The following is a 13,282-nucleotide window of genomic DNA, read 5'->3' as shown; positions in this document are numbered from 1 at the left end:
GCGAAGACAAATTCCTTATTTCTACTCTCTGTCTCTTACATTACTGAAAACCCTCGAGAATTCATCAACCGTCTCCTACAGAACCATCCCCAACCATAAAAAATTTTTTTCTGCATTGTTCTGCTGATCGATTTCAACATCAAACAAGTGAACAAGGAGACAATTAAATTAGCGTGTGCATACACAGACATGCTCACATAGCTTTGGTGTCCCAGTTTAACTGCCAAGATCCCTTCTCTTCTTCCCTTCCTGCCCCCCAAATATCCTAGAGCTAGAGGTGGTTGAGGGTGTTAGTAATTTTCCAATAACTTTTTATGTTAATTGGATTTAGGTAAAAGAGGACAGACCACAATAAATATATAGGTAATCTCATTTGTGACTCCTTCTCCATACCGCCTTCGACAGGACCTGTGTCTACTACTTCAGCTTCAATCACAACAATACAAGAGCAAACAATAGATTTAAGCTCAATGTTAACCGCTTCAATCTTGATTGCAGAAAATATGACTTCTGTAACAGAGTTATTAATACTTGGAACATACTACCTGACTCTGTGGTCTCTTCTCAAAATCCACAAAGCTTTAACCAAAAACTGTCTACTATTGACCTCACCCCATTCCTAAGAGGTCTATAAGGGGCATGCATAAGAGCACAAACATGCCTACTGTTCCTGTCCTATTGTTTCCTTTCCTTTCACAGTGTGAACAACTGCAGGTCATGGTTGTCTCAAAGGTGCTTTTTAAAAAGGCAACTGAACTTCCTTTGTTTTTATTTGAAGACATTTCACTTCTCATCCAAGAAGCTTCATTGGTGGTGGCAGGATGGTGGGCAAGATGCAGTGGTGAAATTCATTTTTTTTACTACTGGTTCTGTGGGCGTGGCTTGGTGGGCATGGCAGGGGAAGGATACTCCAAAATTTCCATTCTTATCCCACTCCTGGGGGAAGGATACTGCAAAATCTCCATTCCCTCCCCACTCCTGGGGAAAAGATATTACAAAATCCCCATTCCCTTCCCACTTCTGGGGAAGGATATTGCAAAATCCCCATTCCCACCCCACTCTGGGGCCAGCCAGAGGTGGTATTTGCCGGTTCTCCAAACTACTCAAAATTTCTGCTACCGGTTCTCCAGAACCTGTCAGAACCTGCTGAATAGCACCCCAGCAACATGGAAGGATTAGTTCTGATGGGGGTGGGGGTGGGATTGGAAGGATCATCTATTCTTTGCAATCATCTGGTTGTTAGCACTCTCCCTGAGAGCTGTTGAGGCCACTTGCAGGTTTATCTCAAGGTCAACTGACTCAAGGTGTAAATGGGTATGGAATCCATGTGTCAATGGTTTGAAACCGATGATGCTTCTTGGATGAGAAGTGAAACGTCTTCAAATAAAAACAAAGAAAGAAAGGAAGTCCAGTTGCCTTTTAGAAAAAAACAACAACACCTTTGGTAATGTGAATGGTGTTTGGAATAAAATGCAAAAACAGACAGAAAAAGATGAATAAATTCTACCACACTCACGTTGGATGTCAATGGTGACCGAAGTCTCTTTTCCACTTGGAACCGCTTTGTTAGTAGCTCGGCAGACGATGATTTGGCCATTCTCGATGTCAGACGGAGAGACAAACAGCGTGCTTATGATGCTTTCTCTCTTGCCATCCCGGACGACTGTCTGCAGAAGAAAGAAAAGAACGAGTTATTACGTTTGGTGTTCCGCTGAATGTATCTTCTGCCCTTCGCCAAGCATTCTGCTTTAATTCGAGGGGAAAGAAATTCGCCTTACATCTTTTTCCTTAAGATTAAAGGAAACTTGGGCAAGAGTCTCAAAGGACGACAGTGGGTTCAGGAACCTCGTGCTAAGTAAGAAGGAATTTGTGTGTGAATTCGCATTCCCTATAGCTCCCTTGCTTTGTAGCTCCCATGTCTACCCAATGGGAGACATCCTGAGGTTATTTCTTCCATTAGCTAGGACAAGGAGAGGAGGTGTCAGAGTGAGGAAGTTTTTAATTAAATAATAAAAGTGTCAGAATCTTGCACTCCCAGAAAAAAAAAAATCCTCAGACATCATTAAAGGACATCCTGAAGCATCCTGAGGAATACAATAGAATATATATATATATATATATATATATATATATATATATATATATATATATATATATATATATATATATATATATATATATATATATATATATATATTCATATTATTTTGCAGAGAGAGAAATGTTTAGGAAACGGAAGGGCAAGTTTCAACACATTATTAACTTTTGAAAAAAAGGATAGAACATTTGAATAGGATCAGCCTTTAGCACTGAAACTATGCAAACTGACTGATCCTGCATTAAAAGGGAGACTTGAATTGGAGGAACAAACTGAAGCTAACAAGGTCAGCAATAAAATACAAAAGGAAGCGCGTGGAAACCTATTTCGATTTCCATATTGTTGGCTCAAAGATTTAAAGAAACGGTACCAGCCACCAGTATGCTTTTAGTCGGAGGGAAAATATCAGTGATGGCATTCAAAGTCTTGAATGGAACCTCCATGGCTGTACCTCTTTCCAAGATCTGCCAAGAGAAGATGGGAGCACCATGTTATCTGGAGATACAAGTCAGGAACTTTTGGTTGTATCACCCAGACATATTAATGCTCTCCTGCCAAGAGCTTGAATCTGTTTCATCGCTGATTTCAATTCCCACACCAAGTGAATTCACCAAAGCTCTTGGTTGCAAAAACAGATCTGTAACTTGTACTGATCATTGCTTTATTCTTTTTGATTGCATCTTGTGCTACGACGCTTTAGGAAATGATTATGCATATTTCAGTAAATAATTTGTGGAGTAAGATGGTTGTGTCAGTCATTCCTGAGTTTCATGCTTCTACTATAGTGTTGAGCTTTCAATGAACTGTAAACCGTATGGAGGTCTTTGGTAAAATAGGCACTAAGCAGTATTATCTTCCAATCCAAACTTCACAGGACAGAGCAAGTTATGGATATCAATCTGTTAGGTATCAGAGGTTCTTAGCAAAGCAAGCAATAAATCTAGAACCAAGGGAAGTGAACATTTTCATTGGGTGCCTTGGAAAATGCCAAATATGCCATGCGGGATCCGGACCTGCTTGCTTATCTAAATTTATAATATTTATCATTTCTTTCCACGAGCTCTTTCAGTCAGCATGTTTAATTCTATCTAGTTAGACAAGCCATGCATATTAATAAAATAGAATATTTGAAATCTGATTACCATGCGGCACTGAGCATGTTTTTGTATGCATCTCAAGAGGGCACCAGCCTTATGGCACTCCATTGCCAGCCCTTCACATTGCTAAATACCAAAGGTTGCCCAGGTGCAGTCACTGGAGAGACCCCATTCGAAAGCTTCATCTTTTTGTAATGTTTCATGAGAAGGGTGTGAATGCAGTTTGTCTCAGAATTAATTTCCTGTCATACCTGATCTGAATCTTTTGCTTGCTTTTATGGGGGCTTTAAGAATTGCTCTTCACTCCAGGCAGATACTTGGTATAGGTCCATCCTAAAAAGCAGAGACATCACCCTGCCAACAAAAGTGCGTACAGTCAAGGCTACGGTTTTCCCAATTGCAATGTAGGCTATGAAAGTTGGACCATAAGAAAGGCTGAGCGCCAAAGAATTGAGGCCTTTGAATTCTAGTATTTATTAATGTATTAATTTATTTATAATTTTAAATTTTAAGGGTTTTATATCGGTCTACGACCGTTTTAGTTAATTAGGCCTGTTAAATATTTCGTTTTAAATGCATTTTAAATCTGGGATTTATATTGTGTATTTTATGTGTTTTAAATAAGGCTGTACACCACCCTGAGTCCTTCAGGAGAAGGGCATAGAAATTTAATTATAAATAAATAAATAAATAAATAAATAGTGCTGGAGAAGATTCCTGTGAGTCCCTTGGACTGCAAGGCTATCAAACCGGTCAGTCCTAGAGGAGATCAGCCCTGACTGCTCTTTAGAAGGCCAGATCCTGAAGATGAAACTAAAATACTTTGGCCACCTAATAAGAAGGAAGGACTCACTGGAGGAGAGCCTAATTCTGGGAAAGATTGAGGGCAAAAGAAGAAGGGGACGACAGAGAATGAGGTGGCTGGATGGCGTCACTGAAGCAGTTGGCGTAAGCTTCAATGAACTCCAGAGGATGGTAGAGGACAGGAAGGCCTGGAGGAAGGTTGTCCATGGGGTCGCGATGGGTCAGACATGACTTCACAACTAACAACATAGGCCCATTCCCCTACTTTATTTAAAAATGTTAAATAGCCAGAATTTCAGAAATTCTGTTCTACAGGGAAGGGGATAGCGCAGGCTGGTAAAGCCTGTTATTAAGAACACAAAGCCTGCAATTACTGCAGGTTCAAGCCCGGCCCAAGGTTGACTCAGCCTTCCATCCTTTATAAGGTAGGTAAAATGAGGACCCAGATTGTTGGGGGGGCAATAAATTGACTTTGTAAAAATATACAAATAGAATGAGACTATTGCCTTATACACTGTAAGCCGCCCTGAGTCTTCGGAGAAGGGCGGGGTATAAATGTAAACAAAAAAACAAAAAAAACAAAACAAAAAACAAAGCAGCCCATTCCTCTGCAAGATATGTGATTTCAGGTTTGGCACTTCTTTTTTTTTTGATGATGATGATGATGATGGTGATGATGAGTCAAAAGTAGATATTTACTGAGTTCTCTAGATTGCTTGCAAATTACCATGTCTGGATTTCTTCTTGACAAAATCTTCAACCAGAGACAAATCTAGAGATTCTTTTGTGCTCAAGAGTTTTACCTGAGTTTTAGCTCAGCTTTAGCTGTGGATGACCTTGCTCTCTACATCCTTGTAGGTTCAGCCAATCATTTGATGCTTCTCTCTTCATCTGCACATTGCCTATCTGGAAATCTTTGCTTCCGCCCACTTTTCAATAACCCACTGGAATAGTTCAGTGGAAATGGCTCCCCATAACCTTGTTCCTAAACAGCTTCTCCCCTTGTGAGAAAAGGCCAGCTTTTTTTCCTCCAGTCAAGGAAAGTTTCAAGGGAAAGTGAGTCACGAAGAACAGAACCTGGACAGTAGGAAGAACTGTGCTTTCTTTCCTTGCCTATCACTTCAAAGAGACATTCTCTCCCCAAATAGAATAAATGGCAGACACAGATGGCTTGATTCACGTTAGAAGGGCCGAATACATTTTAAAGGGGGCCGTGGTGGCTCAGGCTGTAAGATAGCCTGTTATTAAAACACAACAGCCTGCAATTACTGCAGGCTCGAATCCCACCAGGCCCAAGGTTGACTCAGCCTTCCATCCTTTATAAGGTAGGTAAAATGAGGACCCAGATTGTTGGGGGGGGCCCAATAAATTGACTTTGTAAATATATAAACAGAATAAGACTATTGCCTTACACACTGTAAGCCGCCCTGAGTCTTTGGAGAAGGGCGGGATATAAATGTAAATAAAATAAATAAATAAATAAATAAATAAATAAATAAATAAATAAATAAATAAATAAATAAATAAATAAAGGGCTTTAACATTTTTTTCCCATTGTGATCATCAAGGCTTCCATTCTTGCAGTTTGCTTGGGATGTGAGGAAATGTCACACTGGAAGAAACGGGAGGGGCAGTTTTTTCCTTTAAAAGAAGTAGCAGCCGGGTTCTCTCTCTTCCTATCCCTTATCAGGGGTGGGGCTGCTGGGGGTTCACAGAGGTTTGGGAGAACCCCTAGCTAAGATTCTATGCAGTTTGGAGAATCCCCCCATATCCCACTCCTGGCTAGCCCTGCTCACCCCACCCCTCCCAGGAGTCTCCACGCGGCCTGTTTTAGATGCAGGTAAGTGCAGGGCATGCGCGGAGGCTCAGGGAGGGCAAAAAAAAGGGCCTACCAAAAGTTTGGGAAGGCTGGAAACAGGCTCATTTCCAGCCTCCAGAGGGCCTCCAGAGCCTGGGGAGGCTGTTTTTGCCCTCCCAGAGGCTTGCGGAAAGCCTCCGGAGCCTGGGGAAGGCAAAAACACCCGCCTGGCCATGGTGCAGGAGGCCGACTAGGCCACGCCCACCCATCAACCAGGCAGAGAACCCCTTGCTAAAATTTTCGAAGCCCACCCCTGTCCCTTATCCTAAAGTCTGATCAGGAATTCATCACAAGGAGTTAAATCTGCCAAAAATGGTTCACATCTTCTCAAAGAGGATCTTATTCAGCTTGGTGGAAACGTCTTTGCTTTGTTACCCCCTTGGGCTGAGATTTTTATTTACCATCTTTGTGGATTTTGCAATGGTTCTGAAACACCCTAGCAGGATTTACAAATACAGGTAGTCCTCGATTTAGAACCACAACTGAGCCCTGTTGTTCAGTGAGACAATTTGTTAAGTGAGTTTTGCCTCATTTTACCATTTTTCTTGCCACCGTTGTTAAGTGAATCACTGCAGTCGGAAGTTAGTCACCTGGGTTGTTAAGTGAATCACTGACTTTGCTTCTCAGCAGGTCACAAGATAGGATCAAATGACGCCAGGACACTGCACCGTCATAAATATGAGTCAGTTGCCAAGCATCTGAATTTCAATCATGTGACCATGGGGACGCTACAACAGTCGTAAGTATGAAAAACAGTTATGTCACTTTTTCAGTAACTTTGAGTAACTTCACTAAATGAAGTTGAAACCTGTTCTAAGTTGAGAACTACCTGCATTGAGAGACCAAACATATCGGTCTGCTGTACTTTTGAAATTTTAGCTTTTGCAAGAAGTGGAAATACGCTAAATCACAACAAATGTGCAGATAGACACCTGATAATTAACCAAAGACGTATGTTTCTGATTGGACCCTGTTCCAAAGAATCACAATTGTCAAATGATTGTAAGCCGAGGTCTACCTGTACGGTAGAGATTCTTTCATAACTTTCAACCTTATGGAGGGTGTCAGTGATGGTTTCCTGCACAACTGTCAGGTCAGCAGTCTTTCCAGTGTTGGGATTCAAGTAATTTAACAACCAGTTCTCTGCCCTAATGATTTCTTGCAAAAATCAGTTTACCAAACTGTTCAGAAAGTTAACAACCGGTTCTCCCGAAGTGGTGCGAACTGGCTGGATCCCACCACTGAGTCTTTCCCATTATTGTGATTCCTACTGAACCAGACTGGGAGACCATTTAAAGGCTCAGGAACCCTTTGTAGGTTTTATGGCTTAATTAGTTGATTAGAGTGGGACACTTTGAGCCTAGAATATTGAACCTTTTCACAATATTCTAATTTTCTGAGATTGTGAATTTGGGGTTTTCATGAGCTGTAAGCCATAATCATCAAACGTATGACAAATCAAGGCTTGAACTATCTCACTTTGCATGTAATGAGTCTATCTCATATATTAGTTTCACCTTTTATGTTGCATTACTGAATTAAATGAACTTTTGCACGATGTTCTAATTTTTCAAGTTTCACCTGTACCATTTGTATTACAGTAGTCAATTCATTGTTGAACCAGTGACTATTGAAAAGAATAAATTATATGTCGCTTTTTCTTTTCTTTTCCTTCTCAGTTTGCATTTTTAGCTTCTCAGTCTAAAATTTTAATAAGTTTCTTTTTTAAAATTAAATATTGTTTTGTTACAAAAAAAAAGTTGTAAAAAAAAGATGGTACTTTTGGTTAACGCTTCAGGAGCTGGCTTCCTCAAAACCCGCCTCTTTCTGATCTGTGCAAGCTGGTTCAACAGTCATAAATTGATTGCTAAGCATCTGAATTTTGATCACATGAGCATGGGGATGCTGCAACAGTCATAACTGCGAAAAACAGTCATAAGTCACATTTTTCAATGAAATGTTGTAAGTTGAGGACTATCTGTATTGTACACACAAGTACGCCATAAGTAAAGCTGAGCGCCAAAGAATTGAGGTCTTTGAACTCTGGTGCTGGAGAAGACTCCTGCGAGTCCCTTGGACTGCAAGGCGATCAAACCTAGAGGAGATCAACCCTGACTGCTCTTTAGAAGGCCAGATCCTGAAGATGAAACTCAAATACTTTGGCCACCTAATGAGAAGGAAGGACTCACTGGAGAAGAGCCTAATGCTGGGAAAGATTGAGGGCAAAAGAAGAAGGGGACAACAGAGAACGAGGTGACTGAATGGAGTCACTGAAGCAGTCAGCGTGAGCTTAAATGAACTCCAGAGGATGGTAGAGGATAGGAAGGCCTGGAGGAACATGGTCCATGGGGTTGTGATGGGTCGGACATGACTTCGCAACTAACAACAACAACATACAAGTCAGGGGTCTGGAACAGAGAACTGAGGACAAAGATGAGTCCTTATCACAGAACATGGCAGTGATGCAACAATTAGGGTTATCAGATATCCAGAAAAAGGAGGCATGTCCTCTTTTTTGTCGTTCTATTCTCCGTCTGGAAGGATAGCCCTAAAATAAAATATTCCCTTTCTTTTTTGAATATCTTGTTGCTGTTTTGTTTTTTTTAACTGTTGGACTGTTTTTCACAACAGTAGCCACTCAATGTTCATGTACTGAAATTGTAAATTGTCTGCTCCTTTCTTCACTTTATCCTCTGATAAAACTCAATAGTCTACATTTACGTTATTTAATTTATTCCCTGATTCCAGACATTGGCTTCAGTGCAGTCTCTTCAAATCCATGATCAATGGAACTTGGAAGTCACACAACTCATATATTCTATGGTGAAATTTGGAAAATGCACCATCGTTGATTGTCTATTATTGCTGGCATGTGTTCCTGAAAATAAAGATTTGTTGGAAAAGTATTGCAATCTTTCTGATTCTGAAATGAGTAATTTAATACACATGTGGGCCTAAGTACACTGGAGCCTTGGTACTCAACCGCTTTCATCAAATTTGGTACTCAACGCATTTTGACATGAAAATTTTGTCCTGATACCCATCGTTTGTTTGCTACTCTATGTATAAACTAGAATGTGTCAGTCTCAGCTGCCGTATGACTCACCAAATTATTATTATTTTTTGTCTTTTAAAGATCCCATAATCCCTTGCTTCGGGGTGGAGTCGGGGAAACTGAATGGAGCTGAGTGTTTACTGGCCGGATGCCCTTCCTGTTGCCAATGCAGAGTTCACAGCTGATATCATTGCGCCCAGAGAGAGAAATACCTGCCGCTACCTAGGATCGAACTCACAGCCTCCTGATTGTGAGGCGAGAGCTCCACCTCTAGACCACCGCACCGCTCATGACTCACCAAATTATTTCTTATGGGAAAAAAAGTATTTGGTACTCATCCTTTTTGGTACTCATTGCATTTCCCAGTACCAATTAACAATGAGTATCAAGGTACCACTGTATATATTTTTTGCAGTTTTCCACTGTAGGTTTTTATACAATTAGACAAAATTATACAATTATTCTGTCCTTTTTTTCCAATTGTCCATGTTCTCCTTTGCCTGTTCAGTTATATTGGTTAATCCTCCCCTGAAATAGAAAATTAATTCTCTATATTCTTATAGTCTTTTTATTTGGGTTAGTTTTGGGATTCAGGCAGTGGAAGGTGGGTTGTGCTAACATCAGCTATTTAATTGGACTTTAATTAATTTTAATAGATTTTTTTTCATAGCACTTTAAAAAACCTGTTTTTCATACTTAGAATTAATACTGAACATTCTTCTATTACCCTCATTATCTCTCTTAAGCTCTTGATAATGAAGTAACATAATGGGAACAGAGTTTAAAAGTAGGAAATTTTGGTCAGTACAAATCTGTCTCCCCCATATGTCTTTCAGTACTGGAAAAAATATATAGCAAATCTGAAAAATATTACATATAGCAAATCTTTTTTTAAAAAAAATCCTCACCAAACAACAAACATTCAGACAATTTTTTCAAATCTCTTTGCCTAGGTGTATTTAAAAAGGACCCAGCATCTAAAATCTAACATATATATTATTTATAATATAAATTTCTTAAAAAGCACAAATATTATAATGCTAATTTTATGCCTCTATTCCCCTCAAGGAGAAATAAGAGACAGTGACAGTGTTCGTTTTGCTACTGTCCAAGTTCCAGGGAGGTTTGTTTTGGCAGGATGAGGTATTTTTATCTAAACATAGATCCCTCAGGTTTTTTTTTAATGGATCCTTAAAGAGGTTCTGAAGTAATTCCAAATAAACGTACATGCAGATCTACTGTACAGAATGTACTTCTGGCAAGCTTTGCAAAAGGAGACCATTAAAGAATAATTATTCCACATCTTTTCAGATAGGTTATATATACATATATGGACTGAATAGAATAGAATAGAAGAACAAAGTTGGAAGGGGCCTTGGAGGTCTTCTAGCCCAATCCCCTGAATAGGCAGGAAACCCTACACCACTTCAGACAAATGGTTATCCAACATCTTCTTAAAAACTTCCAGTGTTGGAGCATTCGCAACTTCTGGAGGCAAGCCAGTCCACTGATTAATTGTGAATCTAACTATCAGGAGATTTCTCCTTAGTTCTAAGTTGCTTCTCTCCTTGATCAGTTTCCACCCATTGCTTCTTGTCTTGCCCTCAGGTACTTTGGAGGACAGCCCGACTCCCTCTTCTTTGTGGCAGCCCCTAAGATATTGGACAATTGCTATCATGTCTCCCCTAGTCCTTCTTTTCATTAAACCAGACATACCCAGTTCCTGCAACCGTTCTTCGTATGTTTTAGCCTCCAGTCCCCTAATCATCTTTGTTGCTCTTCTCTGAACTCTTTCTAGAGTCTCAGCATCTTTTTTACATCGTGGCGACCAAACCTGGATGCAGTATTCCAAGTGTGGCCTTACCAAGGCATTATAAAGTGGTATTAAACTGGAAAGCCAACTCACTTGGAAATCATCCACTTAGGAAAACACATACAGCTAATCCTTGATTTATGACCACAACTGAGCCCAAAATATATGTTGCTAAATGAGACATTTGTTAAGTGCGTTTTGCCCCATTTTACGACCTTTCTTGCCACCAATGTTAAGTGAATCACTGCGGTTGTTAAATTAGTAACATGGTTCTTAAGTGAATCTGGCTTCCCTGTTGACTTTGCTTGGCAGAAGGTCATCAAAGGGGAACACGTGACATTGTTTTTAATCGAGGATTACCATATTTTTCTGAGTATAAGACGCACCTTTCCCCCCCCCCAAAAAGAGGGTGAAAATCTGGGTGCGTCATATACTCTGAATGTAGCCCTGCCCGCTTCTCAAATGGAGGTTTCAGAGGCTGACAAAAACATCAGAAACGAAGCTTCAGAAAAGACGCCCGCCAAACAGAGCTTCAGAAAAAATGCCTCCAAACAGAGCTTCAGAAAAAGTGCCTCCAAATAGAGCTTCAGAAAATACGCCCCCAAACAGAGCTTCAGAAAAAATGCCTCCAAACAGAGCTTCAGAAAAGAAGCCCCCAAATAGAGCTTCAGAAAAAAAGCCTACAAACAGAGCTTCAGAAAAGAAGCCCCCAAACAGAGCTTCAGAAAAGAAGCCCCCAAACAGAGCTTCAGAGGCTTTTCTTCGGAAGCTGTTTCGGAGGCTTTCAGAGGCTTTCAGAGGCATAAAAAAACCCCACAGAGTTTCAGAAGTTTCAGAGGCAGAAAAAAAAAGCAAAAAAAAAAAAAAAAAGCAAGGCACAGAGCTCACAACCAAGGAATCTGTTGCTAAATTTCACCAGCTGATTTGGGGGTATTCCGGGAGGCCGATCCACCTGCCAATCAGCTTTTTTCCTATTTTCCTCCCCAAAAACTAAGGTGCGTCTTATACTCCGGTGCGCCTTATACTCCAAAAAATACGGTACCTGTACTGAATATCAGTATATGTTTCAGCATTTTAGCAACCTCATTCTGAGATTGAATAGCCTTACCTTGGCCTGGAATTGGGTATATGTAGGATAGAAAGCATTCTATTCTCTCTCTCTCTCTCTTTTTTTTTTACATCATAAGGGAATAGACATTTAAATAGGAGCGGGCAAGCAGATTTTTGTACCAGGCTCAGAAAAATCGGCAGGCAGAATGTCATATTAATGGACCAGATGGGAATTAATTCAACACAAAATGAGGGTAAGGGGGTAGTGGTTCTAATTAGCATTGGCTGGTGTCTGGAGTTTCAGGAGGCAAAGTTAAGCTCCTGACTTAATTGCTCTTCTGTATTCTCATGGTATTCTGGAAAGTGAGAATATGTGCTTCTCGTATCAATGGAGACAACACATGGAAGGAGAGCAGGACGAGTGAGCAAAGGCAACTAAAAGAAGCACGAGAGAGCAGAAAAGGGATTTGAGGACACCAAGGTGCAAATAGCACCATCTGTGTTGGGCTTTCCGTATTCCAGGTCTGATCTTTTCTACTCCCCACTCTTTTTTCTCTTGCAACTTTGGTGTCCCGGAGGTTATTTCCTAAATGATGGCTCGTGATAGGAAGAATGAAACGCCTTAGGATTTGGGTGTAATGAAGCAAGAATCTTCTTGTAATACTGCAGGCAAATCAGAGAGAAACAGGTAAGAACATTTATGCAAATCAGATGCTGGACTCGTTCAATGGTAGCTTCAATGGCGCAGTGGTTAGAGTGCAGTGTTGCAAGACTACTTCTGCTGCCTGCTGGCTGCCTCCAATTTGGCAGTTCAAATCTCACCAGACTGAAGGTTGACTTAGCCTTCCATCCTTCCGAGGTGGGTAAAATGAGGACCCAGATTGTTGGGGGAAATATGCTGATTCTATAAACCGCTTAGAGAGGGCTGTAAAGCACTATAAAGCGGTGTATAAGTCTAAGTGCTATTGCTATTGCTATAGCAGGACGGGGCCTAAGGATGGGGTTTGTAAATGGGGATGAAGGAAGAGCGTAGAAGGCAGCTTAGCCCCAAAGATACTCCAACTAACCAAGGACATAGAAAGTCAAAAAGGGGGACTCTATGTATAGCTAGTCCTCGACTTACGGCCACAATTGAGCCCAAAGTTTCTGCTACTGAGATACTTAAGTGAATTCTACCCCATTTTACAACTGTTCTTGAATCACTGCAGTTGTTTAATTAGTAACACAGTTCTGAATCTGGCTTTTGTATTGACTTTGTTTGCCAGAAGGGGATCACAAGACCCAGGGGCACGGCAAATGTCATAAATATGAACCAGTTGCCAAGCATCCACATTAGTGGTGGGTTGCCTCTGGTTCGGTCTGGTTCTTGCGAACCGGTAGTAAAACCGGGGGGAAGCTCCACCCACCCACCCGGATGTCATCATAGATGATCTGCGCATGCGCAGAAGCTCAGCGCGCGCACGATCCCATTGTGTACCGGTAGCAAAGGTAAGTAGAACCAACCCCT

The 13,282-nt window shown here is 40.8% G+C and overlaps 1 protein-coding gene across 1 annotated transcript in view; it reads right to left on the bottom strand.

Moving 5' to 3' along the window:
• KIRREL3 (kirre like nephrin family adhesion molecule 3) overlaps positions 1 to 13,282 on the bottom strand; it is a 483,489-nt gene that overhangs the window by 196,763 nt on the left and 273,444 nt on the right. The window contains exon 7 of the mRNA XM_058194674.1: positions 1,517 to 1,667. Within this exon, the coding sequence (XP_058050657.1) occupies positions 1,517 to 1,667 (151 nt within the window). The remainder of the gene's footprint in view (positions 1 to 1,516; positions 1,668 to 13,282) is intronic.

This window comes from Ahaetulla prasina, chromosome 9 (assembly GCF_028640845.1).
Source record: "Ahaetulla prasina isolate Xishuangbanna chromosome 9, ASM2864084v1, whole genome shotgun sequence".
In the NCBI taxonomy this organism is placed as follows: Eukaryota; Metazoa; Chordata; class Lepidosauria; order Squamata; family Colubridae; genus Ahaetulla; species Ahaetulla prasina.
The sequence above is the reverse complement of the archived record's forward strand: the minus strand, read 5'-3'. Positions and strand labels throughout refer to the sequence as shown.